At 57.2% G+C, this 24,070-nt stretch overlaps 2 protein-coding genes across 5 annotated transcripts in view; both read right to left on the bottom strand.

The window, feature by feature from the left end:
• SNX27 (sorting nexin 27) overlaps positions 1-7,847 on the bottom strand; it is a 33,777-nt gene extending 25,930 nt beyond the window's left edge. For 2 of the 4 annotated variants that reach the window (XM_075724231.1, XM_075724232.1), the window contains exon 1: positions 7,564-7,847. In XM_075724231.1, coding sequence (XP_075580346.1) covers positions 7,564-7,847 — 284 coding nt within the window. The remainder of the gene's footprint in view (positions 1-7,563) is intronic. The other 2 variants (XM_075724234.1, XM_075724235.1) reach the window with 2 other exon arrangements.
• A 1,615-nt stretch (positions 7,848-9,462) lies between these two features.
• TUFT1 (tuftelin 1) lies at positions 9,463-23,955 on the bottom strand. The gene is made up of 13 exons (XM_075724417.1): positions 23,896-23,955; positions 19,389-19,463; positions 19,003-19,107; positions 18,483-18,569; positions 16,524-16,604; positions 16,095-16,166; positions 15,301-15,414; positions 13,357-13,485; positions 12,489-12,583; positions 11,744-11,849; positions 11,115-11,198; positions 10,203-10,303; positions 9,463-9,852 (listed from the first exon to the last, which is right to left on the bottom strand). The coding sequence occupies exons 1-13, from the start codon at positions 23,953-23,955 to the stop codon at positions 9,798-9,800; spliced, it is 1,164 nt and encodes a 387-aa protein (XP_075580532.1). The 3' UTR covers positions 9,463-9,797.
• Positions 23,956-24,070: the final 115 nt, after the last annotated feature.

Raw genomic sequence — 24,070 nt, 5'->3', positions numbered from 1 at the left:
CGTAAAACAAGCACAGCTGTATCCGTCTGGCATCGCGCCGCTCTCCCACCCCAGCGTGACAGAACCAGGCTGGCAAGAGCCTTGCCGTGTAGATGTGGCCTCAGAAGTAAGACTGGCAGCAGCTGGTCACACCACAACTTCACGTGTCGCCTGTCTCTTAATGGGGACGGTCTGCCAAGTCCCCATCTCCCCCCAGCCAGTGCTTTGCATCTTCCAGCTCCCGACGCTTGGCTCAAAACACATCTGGCTCCAGCTCTGTCCCGGGCTGTACGTTAAGCCCATAAAATTCAATATGCAACCAAGAAGCTCCCTGAGCTCCTGCTTCTCTGTAACACACTAGTTCTCACCAATATTCAGCGGTGGGAGAGATTTTAAGTGTGGTGCTGAGACAACAGCAGCAGTGACAGATCACTCTCTGCTCTGAGAAGGGCTGATGAAGGAAGAAGAGTGACGAAGATGAGATCCAGCGCCAAGGGCAGTCACCACAGGGATCAGCAGCCTCCTCAGGAGAGGCTCTGGAAATAAAGATGAACAGCTAATGAGCTTACTGGGCACAGCGGTGTGGGACAGCTTCTCCAGGCTTGCCGTAGCAGCCGCAGAAACAGGCGCTTCGTCGTCTTCATCCCTCTCCCTTCCCAAACCCAGCTAACACCAAACACCGAAACAGCTCCGCGCCCCTGACCATGCCTCATGGGGTGCGTTTGCAAAGGGGCAGCCACTGCGACGGTGCCGGCTCCCTTCCACCACTCCTCGGGAGAGCAACGTATTCGCCCAACAGATCCACAGCAGCGTTAACAGACCCAGCTCCTCGCAGCTTCTCCCAGAGGAGCGTTAAGTTTCTCAGTTGCATGATACACCCGAGACCATTCAAGCTAAATGGTTTCCCCGACAAGGCAGCGTGTCGCCCCCCCCCGCTGCTCGGCCCCCAAAGCCAGACGGCTGTCGGCGCAAGCCTTCCTCAAACTGAACCATCCCAGGGCCGTTAGCTGAGGCTGAAGCAGTATTTCCCCATTTCTAATCCCCCAACAGAAGGGAAGCCAGCCTTCCTCTTTTACAGCTAAGTGATCCAGACCCTGTCCAATATTATTCCAAACAGATTAAAAAACCCCCAGGAAGACACTAACAAGTGCAATTCCCGTGACCTTTCCTATTTCTCTGATGTGGGAGAGCCCAGAAGAAGGTTGGGATAATTACCATTTTCACAGAAGCCTCTTACGTTTTAAGGAAGTTTTAATGTCCCTGTGCATATTTACACGCATTGCTCTGGCAAACAGCGTGACTGCCATTCACCCGCTCCAATCATGAGAGCAATGATTCCTTGCAAATTAACACTTCTGAAACACCCTGAAAGACGACAAAGAATGTTAACATTTCAGAAGGTTAAAAACTAAGTATTACTGAAAAGCAAACAAGTACTGAGCTATTAGTCTTGCTGAAAAAGGAACAACATTTTGGGCACTTCAGAAACCAAATCTGTATCAAATCCACCCTCGAAACTCAGGAGCAGTTAATTGCAGTCAGCTTCCACAGCAGCAATAGGCACGATCTAGGTCAAGGCTTACTTGGGTTTTCCTTCCCTGAATCATCAGCAAAACCACCCTGAGAAGACCAGAGATGGACAGGGCTGCTACACCACAAGCCCCAGTGCCAGAACAGAGCCAGACTTTTAAGCGTAACCTTTTTGACCGACATCAAAGCAATGATTTTTATCTCTTCCTTTTGTAGACCCCGTTTCTCCTCTGGCTCAGTGCAAGCTGCTGACGACCAAGCTCCAGCCTGTGACAGTGGCTTTGGTTTCCCAGCCGTGCTCTTTCGCAGAGCTCCGAGCAACATCAATGAGCCCCCGAGGACTCTGCAGACCACACGCTGAAAACCACCATCACGAGACACTCCTGCAGAGATGTCAGCGAAGAGCCCGGCAGGGTCTTGTGCTCCAGCTCTTCAAAACAGCATCCCAGTCCAACAGCAGCCTGGAGTACGGGCGTTCGCGAGGCCTCTCGATGACGTTTCAGTCTGCAACTCACATTTTGCAAGCACAGGTTTGAACCCTAGTAAAAGGAAGCTCTCCCCCTGCCTCATATTTCATCCGTCGCTGCTTCCTCAGTGCTCAGACCAGTAAACGAGGAAGGGAAATGATGGGTACAAAAAAAGCCACTGTAACACACCAGGCACCGATGTCCAGCACATCCCCAGCAGCTCTTCCCCATCAGGAGCGGGGCGGCCGCTTCGGCCGAGCCTACGGGGACTGACCCATTTGCTTCGTTATCTCGAGCCGAACAAAGCAGGAGCAGAGAGCGCAGGCGACAGAAATGGGTTTAAATTTCTCCAGCTTCAGTCATCGCACCCATTTCTAGGCACATATAGAGCTCTGTTCAAATATACTGCAGAAGTGTTAAACCAGGGTAGATAAAAAAGCTCTTACATTTATCTAATTGCACACTTAATGGAAAACCCAGCACACGAGGGTTCTTCATTTACCCACTGCTGTTATCTCTCATGAAAGAAAAGATACATTTGCAGTTTTTCACTCAAACAGCCAACGCCAGCCTTATTGAGCATACTGAGCACAGGCTGAAAGGCGCAATCAGGAGACCCAGATTATTCCCAATTCTAATCTATAGCCTTAACCAGGCAAATCCACTCCCCCCGCTGCGCTTCAGCAGCCCTGTTCATAAGATGGGGAGAGATGCTGACCCACGGTAAAACCTTCCGAAAACGTGCGCAGGAAAGTGAGAGATGGAGCCTGGGAAGGGTGGGGTGAATTCAGGAACGCCAGCGGGAAGACGGTGTGTTTGAGAGGTGGGGGGAGGACAGACATCTATCAGCTGGCGGTTAGAGGGATTAAAACCTAAAGGTTCGCCAGGCTGCAAGCCAAACTCAAGACATTTCATGAGTTCCTACTGCTGCAACCGCAGCAGAACAGCAACCCACCTCTGAAGCAGCAAGGCGCCCGTGCATCCCCGCGCATCTTCCACTTTCTCATCGTGTAAGATAAAGCTCCCAACGCTGACTCAACCCGCTTCCTAAACTGCCTGAGGACAAGCAAAGAGACACCCTTGAAGACTCTGGCCAAGGTAAAGCCCGCTGACCGCTTCGTAAGGCGATTTTCTGGCAACGCGCCCTTTGTGCCAGCAGCAAAATGCTGCGCGCGAGCAGGGCACGGAGCTGCCGCCTCCTTTTTACAGACCGTTACGGACTGCTCCAAAGCAGAACCAGCTTTTTCTGTCCCAAGTCGATACACAAAATTAAGACTTTAGACCAAGGAGAGATAAAGAGTTTAATCTCCTGAGGGAAATCCCTCTTACCCCCGCGCACCAGACACAGGTCTCTCCCCACGAGGGTGAAGCAGAAGCCGTCTCTGGTGGGGGTTATCCCATCAAGACCTGTACCGAGGGGTACGACACCTTCCCTCGAAGCAGCCGGAGCTGCGACCGTTTCGGACATTTCTCTGATGTGGGAATGAGTGATGGAGACCAATTCTCTGGTCTGGCGGGGTACGGTATCCCCCTACCCTCGCAATCACACCTAGATCGGACCAGTTTTCCGCTGCACACAGTTCAATAATACTGACATCAAATCCCTTCTTTATCTGTTCCATTATTTTTGAGCGAGCTTCCCTGCAAACAGAGCAAACGCTAGTGAGATTTTCTTCGCTGTCAAGATTAGTTATGATTGTCATTCAGGGTGATAATCAAGAACTAAATTAGCTTTCATTGTCTGTCTCCAATGCCCTCAACACCCACAAACACACAACCAGCTAAGAAGATTAGAGGGCATGCCATAGCTATGTTGCAAAACCAGCCTTCGAAAGCGAGAGGTCTGAGCTAGATGCTAGATACGGGAGCAGGAGGCAGTGAAGGATGGCAAGAAAGGACTTTGTAGCGAGGACGGGACTCTAAACAACCCTTCAGACAACACCCGAAACATCCTTTGGTTTTGCCTGAGGACTGGGAAGCAGGCTGCGCTCCGCCTCGCAGAGGAAAACCTCGCTCCCGCTACTGCAGCTGGAGCCCTCATCCGTGCAGGGACGGGAGGTCTCTGGGTCTTCCAGCACCGCACGCATCCAGAGCGGGCTGGGGAAGAGACATGGGGCGACAGACCCCACAGACAAGTTACCCCGTGCTAAACACCCCGCTACTCTGCAGCGACAGCCACAGTAATTCCATCAAGGCCATGCCATGGAAGAATCTCATCCCTCAGGCTCTTGCTCCAAAAAACTCTCTCCCCGGTCAGTTTGCTCGGAGTTGCAAGAGGTGGAAACAAAGCCCCGCTGGGAAATAAACAGCCCTTTCAGAGAACACCTTAACCTGCACGTGCTTTCGGCACTCACACACGACATGAGATGTGTAAAGATGCCGAGCAGCCAGCAACTCCGACCGAAGCGCCAGGTCCGCACCCCACCGCCCAGCTCCAGACCCGCAGTCCAGCTTTCGGTGACCGCCAAACCCACCGCGGGTCCTGCGGGCAGACGAACCGGGCACCGGCATCGCTGCGCCGGGCAGGCGGCAGCGGTGGCGGATGGGCCCCGTGCCTCCCGGGGAACCCCACCCCCACCATTGTGCGCAGGGTGCTGCTGTGGAAAGGAAGGGAAATCGGAGCTATTTTTGGAGTCTTGTTTTATTGTTTTCTACTCCAACTCGCAACCGTGCTAAGATTTACTTGCAGGAGTTGGATTTGAATAGACCCAGGGAGAATCAGCGTCCTCTTGGCAGAGCGTGCAGAGACACGGGGTCTTCACGTCGCCAAAACGTGGCTGGTACCGCGTAGTATTTTCAGGGCTGATTTATGCAGCCAGGTTAACAAAAGCGATAGGCGATACTGGAATAGGGCGAGAGCCAATCTGGCAGCACTACAAGAAGATACACGGGCAAATTAAAAGTGATTCCTCCCGGGAGATGAGAAGTGGCAGACAAAGCAAGAGGAACCCCCCCACCCTTCCAGCTGTAGTTGCTCCCTGCCCCGTGGAGGGGGAAGCCAGAGGTCCAGAGAGCCTCGAGCAAACACCCCTCATTAACCATCGTTATCTGCAGGTCTTAATTCTCTCAAACACCGCTTCTTGGTTTGGTGACAGACTAAAGGTCGGTTCCTCACCTCATGCCGGCTGAGACAACGGGGACCAAACCCCGATTCCAGCGCTGGCCTCCAAACCTACCTCTGATTTCAAACACAGCATTTTAAGTGTTTCCCCACAGCAGGCACAAGGGAGAATTTCAGCTCAGCACCTTGCAACACATACAAAATATTTCCCCTTGGTCAATAAATGCTGTTCTCTCAAGTCGATCCTCCAGGTGCAGAATTCACCCCCCCCAAAATGGTTCTTCTGCACAGAAAAATCAAAGCATAGAGTATTTGGGTCATACGGGAGAGCGCCAAATCCCAACAGCAAGCTTTCTGCAGGGCATGGCCAGCTCTCTAGCCACGGGCTAGTCAGAACAGCTCTTCTCTGCTGGGCCCAAACACATGCTGTTGTCCTTCACACACTGCAGCCTGCAAAGACTGGCAGCAAAGCATTCCTGCTGCTATGAAATCCCTGTAATTAATAAGTAATTGAACTTAACCAACTCAGCATGAAGTACAAATACATAAGGATCAGGAGGTATCGCACAGCTCAGCATGGGCAGAACCAACCCCAAGAACCACAAGACGAAGTGGAACACGCTAAGAAAAATACACCTCGACAGGCTGAGGCTACAGAGAGCCCTCAAAGAGATTTAACCAATGTCAGTCCACAAATGTGGGCTCAAAGTTTAAGGGTTTCTTTTTTTTTTTGGGGGGGGAGGGCAGAGATCAGTTTCAACACAGCTGAAGCGTTCCCATGGAAAGATGTTTTCAGGCTCACATTACAGTTCTTGCTGTCAAGAAACAGCTACCGCACAGCCCTGCACAACCCGAGGTCCCAGTGACAGAGAGGAAGAAAAACCAAGCGGCCGGTCCCATCCCTGAGCGTGCATTTCCATCCCTGCTGCCTCCTGCAAAGCTGCACGGCTGCGGGGGGCGGGAAGGCAGGCCACCAGCTCCAGAGAGCACCCGTCTCATCCCAAAAGGGTTTATTTTTGTCCCGCTCCTTGCCCAGCCATGCCTGCAGCGGCAATCCTGCCGTGCCGATCTCCTCCTCCCTCCGCAAGTATCCCCCTGCCCTCCCCAGGAGGGTCTCCACATGGAAGACCGAGGCTCCCACTCACCAGAGGAGGGTTTGCACCCTCGCACGCCCCGTCCCAGCCCACGCCAGGTCTCTGCGAGGGCACCCGTCAGCTCACCCAGCCCAGTACCAGTTTCTGCCAGCCACGGGCCCTTCCCCCTGCTCTCCCCCTGCAGACTTTCTCAGGGTGAGCTCCCCCTTCCTTCCAGCCACCTCCTTTCACATCTCCTAACCTACTTCCCCTCCTTCCCAGGGATCTCTCCCGGGAACAGCTTTTCTCCAGGAGCTCAGTGCCTCCGCAGGCAAATTCCCCACTGTGGCCACCCCCTTCTACCAGCCCCTTCCCAGCGGGGAGGCAGATCCATGGACGTGGCTCCTACGGATGTTTCTGCTGCCTATGAGCCCTTCCTGCTGTGCAATCCAAGGGACGCCCCCAAAAACGAAGGTGGGGGGAGAATCTCCCCAGGGATGAGCTGGTGAAGGGGACCCCAGATTCGCCCTCCAAGGGAGGGGCTCCCGCCCCCAGAGGGGCTCTTTCCTGAGGCTGCAACCCTCAATCCCTCCATGCACCCCACCAAGAAGGGGATCCTCTGAAGAGCTCCCTAAAAAAAATGAGTGCCTCGCCTTCAAAGACATGGGGACTGTGTCCCTCCAGCCTCAAAGAGGTCCCCCAAATCCCTCAGGGAGGAAGATGCTGGCCCACAACTCCCTGTTAAGAAGCACCCTAAAACCCTCAATAAGACCGCGAAGCCAGCCCACACCCCTCTCTGTATAAAGGGGTCCCCAGGGATGAGAGGCTGGCCCAGCCCTCTCATGAGGGGTCCCCGAAAGCTCCCAGCGAGGGAGGCCAGACCCCTCTAAGGGCTCCCAGTGAGAGAACCTGTCCCGGCCCCCCAGTAAGGGCTCCCCAAAGCTCCCAGTGAGAGACAACCAGACCAGGCCCCTGATCAGGGCCCCCCAAAGCATCTGGGCCGGCGAACGCAGGCTCCTGCCTCCCCCGCGGCACCCCCCGTAGGGGTCCCCCCAAAGCCCCTGATGAGAGGAGAACAAACCAACCCGCCGCGCCTCCAGCGAGGTCCAGCCACCCCCCAGGCCCCCAAGGAGGGGAAGCCGGCCTAGCCCCCCGCTACAGGCTCCCCCAGGCCTCCCCCCCCGCAGCCCCAGCCAGGCTCAGCCCCTCCTCCCGATCCCCCAGCCAGGCTCAGCCCCCCACCCCCAGGACGCCCCGATCCCCCAGCCAGGCTCAGCCCCCCCCGGGCTCCCCCAAGCCCCCAGCGAAGCCCCCCCCCGGGCTCAGCCCTCCCGCAGCGGAGGGGGCGGCGGCGGCGGGGCGGGGGCGGGCAGCCCCCCACGCCGGGCAGGGCAGGGCAGGGCGGGGCGGGGCGGGGTGGGCGGCAGCGGAGCGGCGGCCCCCCCGTACTCACACCTCCAGGATGCGGTCCCCCTTGCGCACCCCGGCGCGGTCGGCCGCCCCGCCGCCCAGCACGGCGCTGACATGCTGCAGCGGGGCGTAGAGCTCGCCGTTGATGCTCCGTAGCTGGCCGCCCTCGCTCACTTGACCGCGTACGTTGAAGCCGTAGCCGGACTCTGACTTGACGATGCGGACTACGCGGGGGCCGCCCGGCCCCGCCGGGGCCCCCTCCCCGCCGCCGTTCCGGTGCGGCGCGGCCGCCGAGCGCGGCAGCCCTTCGCCCTCCTCGTCCGCCATCTTGGCCAGCAGCGCCCGGCCGGCCCGTCACGCGACCGCCGCCGCGCCGGCCACCGTAGGGCACCGCCCCCCCGGCCGCGGGGGACGCCGGGAAATGTAGTCCCGCCCCCCAGCACCACCCGCCGCGGGCGCGGAGGACGCCGGGAAATGTAGTCCGGCGCGGCCCTGTGGGCGGTGTACTGCCGCGCCTCCGCCGTCGCCGTGGCAACGGAGGGGGGGCGTGGCGCCCGGCGGCCCCGCCGCGCCGTGATGTCACTGCTGTGACGTCACGCAGCCGCATGAGGCAGCAGGTGGCAGAGAGGCCTGAGCACAGGGCCGGGGGCCCGCAGGCCTCTCCGCACCCCGGCCCTGAGGGAGCGCAGGGGAGGAGCTGCGCCGCAGCGGGGGCGCAGGCCGCCATGGAGGCGCGTGGCGCAGGCCGCCATGGAGCGGGAGCACCAAGGAGGCACCGAAACGCCGCAGGCTCCGGCCCAGAGCCAGCCCGGAGCGGAGGCCGGAGCCCAGCTCTGGCCCCAGGAGGGGGCCGGCTCCAAGGCTGCTCGCCGAAGCCCTGGGAGATGCGCTGCAGGGATGGCAGAGGTGGAGGAGCGCTGGTTGCGGATCAGGGAGCCACAGCTCAACCTGAGCCCGGCCGCCTTCCCCCCAGCTGCTGGGGACAGGCTGCGTGGAGAGGGCAGCCATAGGGGAGGGTTTAATTCCAATACAGAAGCAGCCAGCTGAGCCCACGGCATTCACCACCACAGAAGGCATGGGACACAGCATCAGCTCGCTCCTGAGGAGCACAGGAGTTTGGCACACCAGCAAGAGGAAAAAAAAAAAAAAAGAAGAGAAAAAGAAGGCACACACAGCCACCTGGAGAAGCAGGGAGCCCAGCCAGTGCAGCCCAAAACGCCAAATCCACACCCCATCCCAGTACATTTCCACTGTTCACATCTATTCAGTCAACTACAGTTGAAGGGATTAAGGCATGTGTATTTTTGTATTAACACGGTCAGTACAAATGCCAGCAACTTCCCTCTAGATGTACCCAAGCTCCTTTCCTGTTGACGGGCGCACACAAGACAGACAAGACTGGCAAGCCCAGAGGAAGCCGGTTGGTATTTTCCAGTTCAAACATGGGACAGGCAGTCCTCAACTGTGCTCCCGTGGAGGTGGACAGCAGCAATCGTGCCTGTCACCACATCATTGGAAGACACCAATAATTTATTGAAATAAATACAGGTAACAAACCAAACAGCCTCTGGGTTTAAACACTACACATACATCAGGTACAATTTCTCTACGCTCTCGGGAAAAGCATGGTGATACACCGATTTTTGGCCACATGAGCCTTTGCCAAGTCTGGAGCAGCCAGATATGTGCTGGAGATTGGAGGTGGAGGCTCCCAACTTGTCACGCATTGGGCTTCGTTGTAGGAAGGAGTCTGGTTTCAGGAGGATTTCTTTCTTCTTTGTAAGAGTGAATCTTTTTTTTTTTTCTTCTTTTTTTTTTTTTTTAAAACCAAAAAAGGTTAAACCCCAAGTCCACGTTGGCAAGCTGCAAGCTGAAGGGGGGGCTCTGTTTGGATGAGGCCCTTCAGAAGCAAAGGCTGCTCTGCGAGAGCAACCCCGGCAAACCCAGGACTGACCAGGGAAAGCGAGCCTGGCTCTCCAGCCAGAGAGCCACCGTGTCCATGCTGGGGCTGGCTGGTCCCAGCCTCCAAACTGGCATCCGTGTGACCTTGGGACCCAGTGGGGACAGCAATGTGGACGCTTCACAAACCTCCTTCCTCTGCCAGGACCGCCCCGGCTACGTCTGTCCTCGGCTGCCACAGTTCTCCAGGGCACAGCCCTCCACCGACAGCTCCGGGGAGACACCGGGAGCACAGAGGCCAGAGGACGGCAGTCAAGCAGGGAAATCCAGTCAATGATAACAAGGGGAGAGTCTTCAGCTCAGACCGGCCCTCAAAACTCATGTTTCCACTACTCGAATGAGAGGCAGCGGCTTGGGGCCCGTCAGCCTTTTGCTGCAAGAGAGAAAGGATTTGTTCAGGCAGACAAACTGGATGGGGTTTGAGGGGAAAACCTGCGGGAGAGATCCTGCCCCAGCCCTGGTCAGTGATGGCTCCTCCCAAAACTGCCCACAGGAGGGACCTCTGCTCCCCCATACTCCCCTGAAGGAAGAATGCAGGAATGGAGACCTCTCTGCAAACAGAAAAAAAATGCAGCACACTTCCAGAAGAGCATCCCCGAGTCCAGCGTCATCTCCCAGACTGCAGCTCCTGCTGCCCCAGCTAAGACATGGCCCTGCAGATGAAGCCGCTGAACAGCCAGGCAGGCTCCCCCTGTTGCTGGGGGTTACGGGCTCCCCACGTACCTGCTCACATACTCCGACTTCGAGCGCACTCTGGAGCTGTGGCCGCCTCGACTGACTTGCTTCTCGATCAAGTGCTCTATGCGGTCGTGCATCTCCAGGTTCTGCAAGAGATGTAGCCACGGTTAGCAATGGGCAGCTGGGAACCGGCAGGCTGTGGGCACCAGGGTCTCTTGCCAAGGAATGCTCCAGTACAGTCTCTTGCATTGGGGCAGCTTTTTCTTGAAGGAAATGAAACCCAGCCCTACATAGGGACTGTTCACCAAAGGAGAGCTGGGATGGTTTGCAAGACCTGCTGAATGCCCAACAGAAACCCACCAGCACACAATCTCTCTCGCTGGATGTTTTCCCCTTGGGTTCACGGCTGGCTGTGCTCACACGCACCATCCCCATGCAGAAATTAGCAAAGTCAGTCACCAAGGAGGGAAGAAAACACTAGAAGTGCCAATGCAGGCTCAGTTTTTATCCAAAAAAGGAGACAGGTTTGACACTTGTTACAATCCTAGAGGCTGGAATGCAATTTTCATTTCTGACATGCACGCACTCAGCTGCAGCTTTGTAAGCAAGAAGGGCTTTGCTGCTAGAGAAATGTGCTTGATGAGATTATTTTGGACTCTGCTCGAGTTCACAGATGCTCCAGCAACTCCGGCTGCATTGGAAACCATCACACCAGCTCAGAGAGCCAGCAAAGCCCTCGGGGCTGCGGAGGGCATATTTTCCTACGCGAAGGAGGTTGAGTGCAAGGGAAGGGCTTTGCTGCCAGCCGCTCTGCTCAAAGCGGAGTTCATCACCATGAGGGAGCCCAGCCACGACCCGCAGGCCTGCAAAGCCAGTCACACCGTAGGGTTTCAACCAGAGGGTCTGAGCTTGGAGCGGACCCCGTGCACGCCCCGAAACGGCCCTGCTAAGACGCACCTCAGCCTCCAAGTATGCGACTCTCTCCTTGAGCTCCTGGATCACGGCATCTTTGGCCTGAATCACCGTTTTGGAGTTCTGGAGCTGTAAAAGGAAAGTTCACAGTGGCTGAAAATCCCTCTCGTGTATGGCTGGGCTGGAGAAACATCTAGGAAGGAGGACAGCTTAGCCAGCCACCCTTCTGCCTGTTAACACCCACAACATTAACTCCAAGGTCTGCACAAAAAACAATCAAAAAAAAAGCCTCAAATGAAGTCTGAGAATTAAGCCCCAGGTGAAGGAGCCTCCGCTCACACAGCTTGAGATTTAACTCTTTCAGCAGGCCAAGCTGGGTGCCCAGCACTGCTTTTACACTCCTTTTATGACCTTCCCCAGCCCAGGGCAGCTCGCGCCGCAGCCCTTTGGGCTGTCGCCCCGGGGTCACTCCCCGCTGCAGGACAGGGCTCTGGGCTGCCTTTGAACTTGTGTCCCTTTGGTTGGCAAAGGGACTCAGCCCCACAAACCAGCAATTCTTTGCTTCCAAGCAGCTCAAGAATTTTTTTTTTCCCCTCCTTTCTCTTTAAGTCCCCGCTGAGTCCTCCCAGGCTCTCCCTGATCCATCCTCCCAGCCCTGCTCCTGCTCCTCTCACCTGCTCGATCATCTGGCGGACTTTGCGTTGCTGGCTTTTCAGCATGTCGTCCAGGTGGTGTATCTTCTCCCGCAGCGTGGCCACCTCCTTCTCCAGCTGGGCTGACCTGGGAAAAGGAGAGTATAAGAGTCCAGGAGCCCTCAGATGGCTTCCCAGAAAGGGAGCACCCACCCAGCTATGCCTAGAGCAGCTTTTATCAGCCAGGGCTCCTCTACAGCCACATAGGTCTTGAAATATTTTGACTAGACAAGGTAAGGAGAGGCAGAGACAAAACCTATTCAAGCAGGAGCCACAAAGACTAGCAACCACAGACTGCAGGGACACAGGAACATCAGGAAGAGTCAGGCCACAAACAAGGCCTTCCAGAAACAAGCCATTGCCAATTAGCCCCTGGAGCACAAGGATACCGGCTGGGTGGAATGAATCCAACGTTACGGGGAGAATTGGCTGCTCCGGAGGCTCCCTAAGCAGGGCAGGACCTGCCCTGAGCTCCCAGCCTGCAGCGGGGCCGCTAGAGGTCTCTGGGCAGCCCAGCTCTGGAGCTCCGGATCTCTCCGAGCAGGGCAAAACTGCAGGAGGTATTTGGAGATTAGTCAGCTCTTGGGAGTAGGGTGCTGTTTTGCAAGCCAGAGAGCAAGCACGCCCTTCGCAGGAATGTGCAGTCATGCCCCAGCGAGCTGACACCCCGACCCAGCGGCGTGGGCTTGCTCTGGAGTTGGCAGCCACGCCGGAGGCCAAGCCTCACCGGTCTTGTTCGGCGAGCTTGTCACCTTCCACGCTTCTCAGCCTCGCCAGCTCTGCTTCGCCTTCTTTCATCTTCAGCAGCAAACTCCTGTGCTCCTGCGGCAGAGCGAGAGGCCGAGTTACACGCACGGAAACAAGTCGCAACACATGCTCCTTGGCCTCCGCTGCACAGCGGCGAACTACAAACACCCAGGGAGCCAGGCAGGCTCAGCTCAGCCTCCCCGCTCAATCTGCAGGTTGTTTTCATGAGCATTAAATTTACATGCGAGAGACAGACAGACAGGAGCAGCCGCAGAGATGACCGACAGCAGACGTCCCACTCCTTTACCCCTAGGTTACAGGCAAGGTACCAACCCATCTCCTTCCCTGCTGTCAGGCCAGGGAAGGCAGTCCCAGGTCACTTCATGCTCATACTGCACTGTTAGATTTATGACTTTAATGTTATTATGAACAGACCACAGCTGAAAAAAAAAAATAATCAAGGCTGGAGGTTGCGTTAATGCCCCCATGAGAAGAAGAACCGGGTGGCTGTCTAGACTGTGCGCTTATTTCCAGGATACCTGGAAGAGTTTGCACAGACCAACCAGATCTTCTAGACCTGAGAAATGCAAGTCTAAATCAGCAACAGTTGATTTTCAGCCGTTCCCAGCAGCTGCCTTTGCCCCGATGCTTTTGGGTTAAACCTGCTTGGGAAGTCAAACCCTCCGTGTGTCGGGTACCCTGCAGCTGGTCCAAGACCCGCTGCGGGGGTTCTGCGCTGAGCGCTGCCAAACTCATCACCACCAGGCTTTCCCATTCCCCCCGCAGCAGAGCGGGACCAGGCAGCTCCGCTAATCCCATCAGTCCCACCACAGCTTCAGGGCCGGTACCTTCTCCATCCCTGCCAGGAGTCTCTGCAGCTCATCCACCTGCACCTCCTTCTCCACCACGCTCTTCTCCGCTTTCCGCAGGGCAGAGCTTGTCTGCTCTGCTTCCTCCTGGTACTGCGAGACCGTCCTCTGCAAACAAGATGGAGATGCCTTTACCCCTGGCCCTCACGTGCCCGGACGCCCAAGCCACCGGAGCCCTTCTCCCAAGCAATGTTTTGAAGCCACACCGGTGCTCGAAGCCTTGGCAGGCAGATTTTGCTGAAGGCAGCCGGGCGTCTCAGCAAACAGCCCGACGTGCTTCAGAGAGAAGAGCTTCTTCAGAAAGCTCCCCGCTTCAAAGCACTTCAAAGGAGCGAGCGCTTAAATGCTGTAGCAATAAAGGCTCCTCAAATGCAAGAGACATGTTCGTTCTCAGCCACACGCACGCTGGGGCTGTTTGCAGGCTCCTCTCAGGCCACCTGCCCAAGGAACCGACCTTGGCAGCCAGCCCCACGCCTGCATCAACGGCTCAGAAGCTGAGAGGGGACAAAGGTGTCCCTGTGGGTCGCCACGACAGCTGGAGAGCAGGCGCAGGCACAGCGAGAATATCTGGGCAGTACTGGCAGGATCAACAACTGCCAAAACACCCACCCCTGCCATCCCCGGGATCTCCATCCAGGCTAAGAGCCCACAGTCAGCATCACAGCTGACCAAAGACCCCAAAATGCCACCAAACCACACGACTTCCCACGTGCAAGGACAGGCATCCTCGGGGCATGTGCCACCACTGCGTGCGGCCGGACGTCCCGGTGCCAGAGGAAGCGGTCACCGCTCAAACCCACTTCCCCAGCAGATGCTGTCCCCTGCCCTGCTGCGGGGAACCCCCCAGGGTTCCTGGGACCAGTTTGGTCTGCGGGACAGGATGCGAAGCGGGACGTCACCGCTGCCACCAGCGCTCAGAGCTACAGGGTGACGTGGTCAGGCCCAGCCCATCCGGGACATGAGCAGTCACTAGAAAACACACCGAAGGGGACCATTAATCACCAGGGCTGGGGAAGGGAGGAAAGCGAATGTGGCAGCTTCGTCAGCACCACTCGGCAGGCAAGGAGACCCGCGCGATGCGTCCAGGTGCCTCCCGGTCAGCTCGCCCTTCTCTACAGCAAACAGCCCCGCAGAGGCATGTAGTTAGCAATAGGACGAGAGGAAATGGGCTCAGGCTACATCAGGGGAGGTTTAGATTGGATATTAGGAAAAATTTCTTCACGGAAAGGGTAGTCAAGCATTGGAACAGGCTGCCCAGAGAGGTGGGGGAGTCCCCATCCCTGGAAACATTCAAAAAACGGGTAGACGTGGCACTCTGGGACATGGTTTAGTCTAGTCTACCCTTGACTGGTTTAGTGTGGACTTGGCAGTGTAGGTTAATGGTTGGACTGGATGATCTTAAAGGTCTTTTCCAACCTAAACGATTCGATGATTCTATGAAGAGGCTGAGCTCCAAGAGAGACCACAACAGCCAGCACCAGCCCAGCACCGTGTCTGAGAACCACGGACTTGGTCTCAGGTCGACCCACTGGGACACCCCGGAGGTCCCCGCTGCCCACAAAACACCCCTCTCACGCACCGAGCCTGGCTATGGTTGGAAAGGCTCGGCAGAGTTTGGGGGGACTGCCTTCCAACCTGGCTGCTGCTTTTATTTTATGTGATTTTTAACTGGGACAGCATTTATGTCTTCAGACTCGTCTGGGCAAGCAGGAAGGCAGTTTGCTGGGGTTTGGCCAGGTCTGGACTCCCCCCGCGTATCATAACCGTGTGCACCGAGCCCGCTGCTCTGCAAGGAGAAGCCAGACACCTCAGCAGCCCAAACTCGTGTGCCCATGCAGCTCCTCAGACTTCCAAAAAGAAAAAAAATACCAAAATAAAACAAAAATCACGCTTTCCCAGCAGAGAAGCGCACAGTGTAGTCACCTCAAAGGCTTGTTTTTCCAACTGATGGCGCTTTTCAGCCTCCTGCAGCTTTGTGAACAGCCTCTTTGCCGTCTGTCGGATCTTTTCCACGTCTTCACCTGAGCAGTCCTCCTCCTGTGGAGACGGTAACAGGAGAGGATGAGCAGTCAGGCGTTATCAAAGGAGCCCTCCGCCCCAATGTGGGCAGCGCTGTTGGTGACAAAGCCTGCTAACATCGCTTCTCAGCTTGAAAAAATGAAAGGCGCTCCTGTCCTCGCCTCCCACACTTGAGCGACAGCTTCCAGCCCTCAAGACAAAGCGCACAGTATCCTTTGGTTGCCTTCCAAGCCCTGTTTGCAGGATGCTATCCTGATCCGCGCTTGGGCAACCTGAAACCCTGCAACGTAAACCAGGGCCACAGCAACCCAGCCCGAAACCCCAGCCCAGAGCATCTGCCCAGCCAGGGGAAAGATGAAGAGCTGGAGAAATGGTTGGACTGGATGATCTTAAAGGTCTTTTCCAACCTAAACAATTCTATGATTCTATGAAATATTTACCAGCTTAAGATTCCTGTTATCCCTTCTGCTAAAGAGCGCTCGTGTGCAGAGGTTTAAAAACCCATTATGCACATTTTTATTGCTCTAATAGAGCTGCATTCCATTGCTGATCCGACCCTGATAAAAAGACCAGAGTTTGCTGCAGAAGCACCTGATCGCGTGCTGAACTGGTTCAAAGTTACCTGCTGGGAGGAAGATATCAAACTAAAACCGATATTTCTTTCCATAGCGCTGAAATCGCTCTCTTTAGCCCCATACCTGGTCCTCCCAGGAACCGGCACGCAGCCTCTCGGGGTAGAGCCAGCTCCCGTTCTGCTTTTCCAGCATGACCTACGTAAGCAAAGGACAGACGGACAGGGATGTAACACCGGCCGGCAAAGCCACTCGCGCGAGAGCGCAGTCGCATGCAGACAGCTAGCTCTGGGGCACCGCAGCAACTCGAGACCGAGGCTTTTTCTGCAAACGAACATGCAATAGTGCATTTGGCCAGCCAATGCGTTTTGCTTACTGACTCCTCATTACGTGCTTGTGTGGGCTTCGAATTTCGCCTGCAAACGGTGCCAACGTGGCTTTCATGCGCCACGAGCGCCTCGATCTTTAAGGCCCCTTCTATCATTTTCCGGACCCAAAGATGACATCTTTTTAATAAGTCAATGTCATTTAACGCCCGAGAAATGCTCCCGTTACCTGTGCATGCTGTTTATCTCCTTGTCTGTTCTCAAGTTTACTACTTAAGTCTTCCCGCAGCTTCTTCAAAGAACTTCTAGCCTGGCAAAGGCAAGTCAATTTAGCTTGATCTGCATGGACAGTGTCACTCAGCCTAACAGAAATCAAACGAAGGCGCGGCGGCTGCCACGATGCCCTGCGCCGATACGCAATCGATGGCTTCTCTGCCAGCCTGACCCTCTGGTTTTACTACAGCCCTGCCTGCAAGCAGCACCATCTCTGGCAGATATGATCCTTGCGAGGCAGCTGTCCCACACGCTCATGGGAAGAAAAAAAAAAAATTAAAAAAAAAGCAACAATCTGGAGACGCTACTGATTTTTCATGCATTACTCATCGAGTTCACCTTTGAAGTGCTGAGAAGACCCTTGCTGTTCCCCAGCTCCCTCTCTGCCACGCTGCAGGACGCCGACAAGTACAGTCTTGACTTGCAGCTACTTGAATTAGTCAGAGCAAGTGAGCCAGAGGAATGATTTACAGGCTTTTACAGCAAACGCTGCCCCAATGCTTTTCAAAGAAAAGCTTTCTCAAAGCATTAACAGCGTGGCTTCGTCCCTACCCCTTGATTTTAGATGCCCGAGGCGCTGGGGCGAAGCAGTTTGCTGGAGACCGGGCAGCAGCAGAACAAGGGACAAGGCGAGAGCACGATGTACGGCTCTCGGGTCAGCAATCGAGCCCTTAACCCGGGGACAACGATCCATGACTTTGATCCAGCCGGATCAAGGCACCCCCAGGGTTTTGACACCACGACCCAGCGCAGGGCACTTCTCTTGGATGCGGACAGACTGGTACCGCCACCGTGACTTACTGGTTTAGCTTATTCTCTGGTTTTCACATGCAGGATTAAGTTGTACTGCACGGTTATGCCGCTTCAGCTATTCTGATAGGGCTACGTACAGCCTTTGTGGCCAGACGAGGTCTAAGTCCCGCTCAACTGTTGCTAAGAGGCCCTTTTAAAACCTGACTCCTGTTTCCATCCGAGCTGTGAGGAGCCATGGGAAAGCTCAGATCAGAAGAGCTGAAGTCGAAGCCCCAGGAGTGGGAAGGATCATGCACAAAATCTGCAGCATCCAGGTGGCTGCGAGATAAGGTCTGGGTGAGCAACACCCCCGGAGCGCTGCAGCCCTGGGCAGGCGGGAGCCAGGCAGGTCTGGGTTGCAGGCGGGAGGCAGCGGGAACAGGCTGTTTTCTTTCGGCAGGGAGCGGGGGAAACATGCGTTTTGGCAGAGGAGTCAGAAGGATGACGTAAAAGATCTGGAGGCCGCCGTACCAGATCTGCCCCTCGCTGCTCCCTGGGGCCAGCACCCAGCACAGAAACTCCCACGTGAGAGCAAACCCCAATTTTTTTTTTTTTCCCCCCTTTTTCTCTTTTTTTCTTTAGGCCAAGCTGCCCAGACCAAAACATGCACGCAACCACTTCCACGCCTTGCAACCAGCTCTCCAGAAATAACATCCCCACCAGGAGCAGAGGAAAGGGTTAATCTTCCAAGAGCCTCATCATCCAGTTTACTTTGGGAGATGAGACATACCAAAGAAACTGCCTTTTAACAAGAGGCTCCGGTTTTGCCGCACCCAGGCATGCAGGGGACAGCCTTGGGGGAAAGTCATCACGCAATTCTCTTCAAATTCAGTCCATATAGCAGAGCAATTAGTCAGGCTGAATTAATTTATGGCGCTTGATTAGACTACTGCCCTGTACGGGCAAGTCAACAAACTGCAGAGTTCAGCTCAGCTGCCAGTTTGCCAGAGTAGCTGGGGCTCAGCCGGGGCTCAAGTGCCGCAGCCGGCGCGGGCGTCGCTGCCCGCTTGCGTGAAACCCCGCGGGACATCCCGGGGGAAGCAGAGCGCCCGGGACCTCGCTGCAAGCCCCCGCGGTTCAGGCAGCGGCACGCAAGCCAGAGCCCCCCGCGGACGTTAACTACCTCTTGAATGTAACGAACTTCACTTTTCAGCTGGTTGATGTGCTCCTCGTGGTTCATGCTGCCCTCGGCCCGCGCCTTAAGATAAACCTGCCCAGGAGAGATGGCGGCAGCAGGTCAGACCGTCCCCGCTCCCGCTAGCCCAGTAATGCCAGCAGCAAGCCCAGCTCCGCAGGGACTGGGACACCGGATCTCACCGCTTCCCGAGACACACTGTCTGCAGGTTTCCCCTTTGCAGTTAACCTTCCCTGGCATTTTTTGAAGCTGCTCCTCCTCCTGTGTGACCCCCACCCCACAGACCCACCGCAGCTGCCCCAGGTTTACGCTGCATCCCCCAAACGCTGGGGAAGGCCACCGAGCTGGTGCTGCCAGCCAGCAGCACTGCTCCAAGCCTCCTGCCCACCCCATCAGGAGCTACACTGGGGAGCTTTTTGCTGGCGTAGCTTCAGACAAAACCTTTTTTCCAGCCCCAACTGTTACACAAGATCGCTTTGCAACAAAGCTGGGGGGCCAGGGGCCGTACCTTGATGATCTCCTCATCGCCATCGTTGGACTTGATGCATTCGGAGGCCAGGGAGTGACTGTTGCTGGATCTGTTGGCCACCATGGCGAAGGCTTTTCCCACTGGCTGCAAGAGACAGAAGCAGCAGGGCTTTCAGAGAAGCGAGACTGGCTGGAACAGTTCGCCCGGCTCCAGTCAAATGAGCATCATGCACTTTCGCAGAGGAACGCAGTGCCGAGCACAGCCTCGGGAACCGGCACCGAAACATTTAACAAACCAGGAGGTGAATTTTCTAGTTCACGAAGCATAAAGCGACCGATCCTCCACCAAATGCTCATTCCCCCCTCCCTAAGTTAACTCACAAACTTGTATTTTCAACGCCAAACCGAGCCACGGGGGAGACCTACCTTCTGCTTTGCCTGCTCGCGCCTGTCGCCTGGGAGGTCATTCGGCAGAGTCAGCCGCAGCACCTTCACGCTCTCCTAAAACAAGAGGCAGCTTTTAGTTTTGTAACTCCCTGAAAGCTTTTTTACATCCCACTCCAGCAGGAGCCGAGAGCCAGGTCAGCATCACTGCAGACGTGCGGACAAGCTGCCTTCCCCCTCGGTTTGAGCTGCAGCCTGCGAAGTAATGCTGGGATTAAAATGAGTAATAGTGAGCGCACGACAACTACATTTATCAAACCCATCAAGGCTTGCAGGAGCCATGGCCCAGCCAAGGCTGAGGTAGTGCAGACGGTCTGGAGAAGCGATTGCTGGGCTCATTTTCATGCATGCCCTCCTCTGCCAGGAGTCAGGGCCCTCATCGACTACAGTGGGGCCGCTGCATGGCATTCGGCAGCAGCCCCAAAGGGCGAAAGCAGCCGTTCCCAGCTCACGCGCCGGGACATTGCCAGATTCATCCTCTTCCCTGCCCTACCGCAATGGCCACACGCCCACACGGCTCTGCCCATCCTCTGCCAGCACAGCCCCGGCCGAGCGGAGCCCATTTCGGCAGCAGCCAGCGAGACCGGCGGCAAGGCACTCCCTGGCTCGTGGCCACAAGCATGCACAGAGGCTCCAGCCAGGACCTGGCTTGCCTTCACCGCTTAACTCCTCACCCAAAGCCTTCCTACCAGTGCCGCCCACCAAAGAGGCATTTCAGCCATGGCCAGCACCGTGCAAAGCTCAGCAAGCTTTCGAGGAGATGCCCAGAGTACATAAAGAGCCCTAAAGCAGCGCACGGACACCTGAAATGCTCCATGGGGTTGCCCACTCTGTCTGCAGCTCAACACTGGCACCAGGCACCCACGGCACAGCACAACCCCCATCCCAGACAGACCTCACTGGCACCCAGGCAGCCGTCGCTCATGGTCCTTATTAAAAGCAACCCCGAAAGCGGGAGCTGCTCTGCGCGCGATGGCCACGGCAGCGGGCTCTCGGGCAGCAGCACCACAGAGCCGGGGTAGGTGCCCGCGCAGTGCCAGGCGCCCGCCCCTCGCCACACCTCGGCCACGTCAGCCTCCTGCTCTCCAAAAGCAACATCAAGGTATTTCTGCCTCCCTGCTTCCAAGCGCTTTCCTCGCCATCCAAGTCTCGACAAGCCATCTGTTTGTTTCCAAAATATTTTGTATACGCTGCTCGCACAAACTCCAGCTCCCTGGGAAACTATGAGCCCTCCTACAGATCTCAAACATGTGGCCAGACCCCTTCGTTCCCCCGTTAAGACAATTATCCAAGAGAAGCTTCACTTGGGCTCTGCTAGCACTCAGCAGCACTGATCATTTAACCAGATAATTGTCTGCAACTTTTACTCCAGGGAATGTTTTCCTCTGCAAGACCCAAGAAGTTGGAAACTTCAGTCAGAAAAAACATAAGAGCAGCTGGATGCAGCGTGCTCTGTGGTTTTGGGAAGATGCAAGAAGCACTCAGGGTTTTACAGCAGGGAAAATGGCTCACAGCCGTGCCTGCACGCAAAGCATTGCCCGTCATCTTCGTGCTGCCTAAAGCAAACGGGATGCAGGGAAAAGCCGGGGGTAAGAGCACGGAGCGGCTGGCGATGGCAGGACGGCAGCCTCGGCACGGCGCGAGCCCAGCAGAGCCACCAGCAGCATGTCAGTCCCTTCACACACCCTTACTCGCAGCTTTGTTTACAAGCGTCAGGATCTTGCATTTGCCATCCCCATCCCGTCAAGCCCGCGCAAGGGTGGGACGCTGCCAAGGAAATCGCTCACCCGGGGAAGATCCGCTGCGATAAGAAACAAGCACCAGCCCATTTCCATCCCCGCAGCCAAAACTACCCAGAGTCGGCACGCGGGCGCTTCCCGTCCCAGCAGACCCCAAAAAAACCTGCTCCTGGATAAACCCACCATCAAGCCGATGCAAACTGCCTGCGGCAGGAAGCAGAGAGCAGCCGGTGCCTTCCCAACCGGCACCGGCGCTACCAAACCTCGGGTCAAACAACCAGGAAACCACCCATGCAAATGCCAGCGGGGGAAGGCTCTGCCGCCTCCATCCTCCTCCACGCTGAGAAGCACGGAGGAGACGGAGGGATGGCAAGACGCAACATGGACCTTTGAGTGAAGCTCTCTGGACCACCAGGGGAGAAAAAACCAGCTTTTTCAGTGCGGTGAATGCTTTTAAGGAGGCCAGGGCAGGTGCAGGAGGCGGAAGGCGCAGCCAGGTTAAAGCAAACCCCTCCCTGCCCAGCTTGTTTGTCTGCAGCAGCCTCGGCTGCGGTGAGCTGCGCCTGGTCGGGGCCGGGCAGACGGAGGAGAGGAGAAGAGGCACTTCATTCGGCTCTCGTCTCACGCGCTGCCGGCACGCCAGTCCCCAGCGATGCTCCCGCACGGTTATTTTTGGGCTTGGCTCTTACCGTCCCGCAGCCAAAGTTTCATCAGCTCCTTGCCGGTGCCCAGGCAGTTTCCAGGAGAAGCAGCTCCTCCGATGTAAAGCTGGAGCAACCCAGAGGGACGCCACGGCCGGCACACGGAAACCTGCCCCTCCGAGGTGCCAAATTCAGCCGGGGCAGGAAGAGCGGAGCCACGGAGACGCCCCTACCCCACTCCTTTACCTCCTAGCACGCGTTAAATCCACTCTGCCTCCTGTTTACAACCCCAGAGCGGAGGGGGCAGTGGGTTTTGGGCCCCCTCCGTTATGCCAGGGAAGGCAGGAGGGTTTTGCAACGTGGCCAGTGCTGGGAGGACGACAGAGTGCCTCGCGCTCGTCTCCTGCTTGGAAAAAACCCCACCTCATAGATAAAACGCTTCCTTAACGCCCCAACCATGCACCCCAAGGGTTACCCCAGCCTGGCACTGCGTGTTTATGGCTTTTACTACCAGCCTTGGGAGTTAACCATGACCAGGAGAGCTTGGCCAGGTTTGGGTGATGGCTGCAGCAAAGCACCAGCAGTTGGAAGCTTTTCAGCAGGACGGCCGCGCTCCCATCCAGCACCCTTCGAGAAGGCGTTCCCAAAATCCCGGTGATTTCCCCTTGGGTCCAACTACCCAGCAACAGCCGGGTCCCGTCGAAATGAGGGCAAGCAGTATTGGCCAGGATGACTAGGGGCAGGCTTTCAGGGACACTGAAGCCAATTTTAAATCTTTTGGTCTGTTTTTCATCATCCAGCCCAAAAAACCCCACTTGGGAAAACCTTGGCTGGAGGGAGAGGCACCGGAGAGGCTACCGGGGAAGAGGGAACCACGCAAATCCCAACCACATCCCAGGCGGAGGAGAGGCGGCACCATCCGAGGACCCACAGCCGGCGATCCCGACGCCGGCATTTTGCAACCACGGGGAAGGCGCTCCGTCCATCCGTCTGTCCCGACTGTTAAATAAGAACAGGCCTGACCTGACCCAGAGGGTATCGCCAAGGATCAGCAGCAAAACAGCTCCGGTGTTTGAAGATCGCCGGCGTTACAGAGGCGCTTATCACCGTAATAACCCATTAGCCAAACGAGCCCAACTCTGCAATCGCTCCTTATAAGGCCGGGAAAGCTGCGGGGAATTAGGGTTCCTAAGGAGACTCAGAGCTGAGTCACCCCGGCTCGGGCCGGGGAGCCGGGCGGCCGCCGGCACGGGGGAAGACGGCTGAGCACTGGCACGGTTCTTCTGCCGCCGCCGGCGCCTTCGGGGGATCCATCCGTTTGCCAAAACCTGAGCAAAACGCCAAATCACCGAGCAACACTGCCAGCTTCGCCCCCTTCGCGGGGAAATCGGGGCGCCGCGCCGGCGTTGAGGTGCTGCCAGCCCCACCCAGGGCCCGTCCTCGCGGCGATGGCCCGGCTGCTGACGGCGATGGGGAAAACCCAACGATAAGGAAGGGAAAAACGCGAGGCCCTGCTGCAGCCGAGGGAGGCAAAGGCCAAAACAGACTCGGCTGCCGGCTGCGCCTGCCGCCATGGCCCCGCAGCCCCCGGGGGCCGCTTGAGGGGCGCGTTACCTAAAAAAATCGCATTATTTGGGGACAGCTCGACGACCGCACGGGACCGCGTGCCAGCCGGTATTCCCGGAAGCCCCTCCCGAGCGCAAAGGGGGCCCATGGGACCCCAACCCCGGCACCGGGGCGTCCATCGCTGGGCTCCGCCGTCCTCACTCGGGGTTCATCCCAGCCCCCGGGGAACTGGCCCAGCGACGGTCCCGGGGACGGGATGGCCATGGACCCCGGCGGCAGAGGGACCCCCGGGCCCGAGAGGGGCTGCAGGGCCCCCACAGACCCCCGAACCGCCCCACGGCTGCCGGGCGAGCCCGGGCACAGCGGGACGGGCTGGGACAGCGATGCCAGGTGGGCACAGCCCCACTCCACCGATGGCGCGTCCCGGGACCCCCCCCCGCCCCACCGGGGCGCCCCGCGGGCACCAGCCGCCCCCCCCCCCAAAAGCACCGGGAGAAGGAAGGGGCCGGGGGCGGTCAGAGGGCCCCGGGGGCCGCGGCTCACCGGGCTCTCGCCGTGGGGCCGCACGTCCAGCACCGCGCACCAGCCCTGCAGCCCGTTCATGGCCCCGCCGCGACTGCCGCGCCGCGCCGCCGCCGCGCCTTCTATAGGGCCACGCCCCCGCGGGCCACGCCCCCGCCACGCCCACTCCCGCCAGCGGCGCCTCCGCGGGGACCAC

Source organism: Pelecanus crispus, chromosome 22 (genome assembly GCF_030463565.1).
Source record: "Pelecanus crispus isolate bPelCri1 chromosome 22, bPelCri1.pri, whole genome shotgun sequence".
Lineage (NCBI taxonomy): Eukaryota > Metazoa > Chordata > Aves > Pelecaniformes > Pelecanidae > Pelecanus > Pelecanus crispus.
Note: the sequence above shows the minus strand (reverse complement) of the source record. Positions and strands in the feature narration are given on the sequence as shown.

Bases quoted from the DNA above. Each gene is read 5' to 3' on its own strand.
- TUFT1 (XM_075724417.1), bottom strand. From the start codon at position 23,955: ATGAACGGGCTGCAGGGCTGGTGCGCGGTGCTGGACGTGCGGCCCCAC. The intron at 12,584-13,356 runs GTACCGGCCCTG...GCTCTGCCGCAG, and splicing joins TCCTGGCAGGGATGGAGAAG to GAGCACAGGAGTTTGCTGCT. The intron at 10,304-11,114 runs GTGCGTCTTAGC...CATCTCTTGCAG, and splicing joins TCGCATACTTGGAGGCTGAG to AACCTGGAGATGCACGACCG.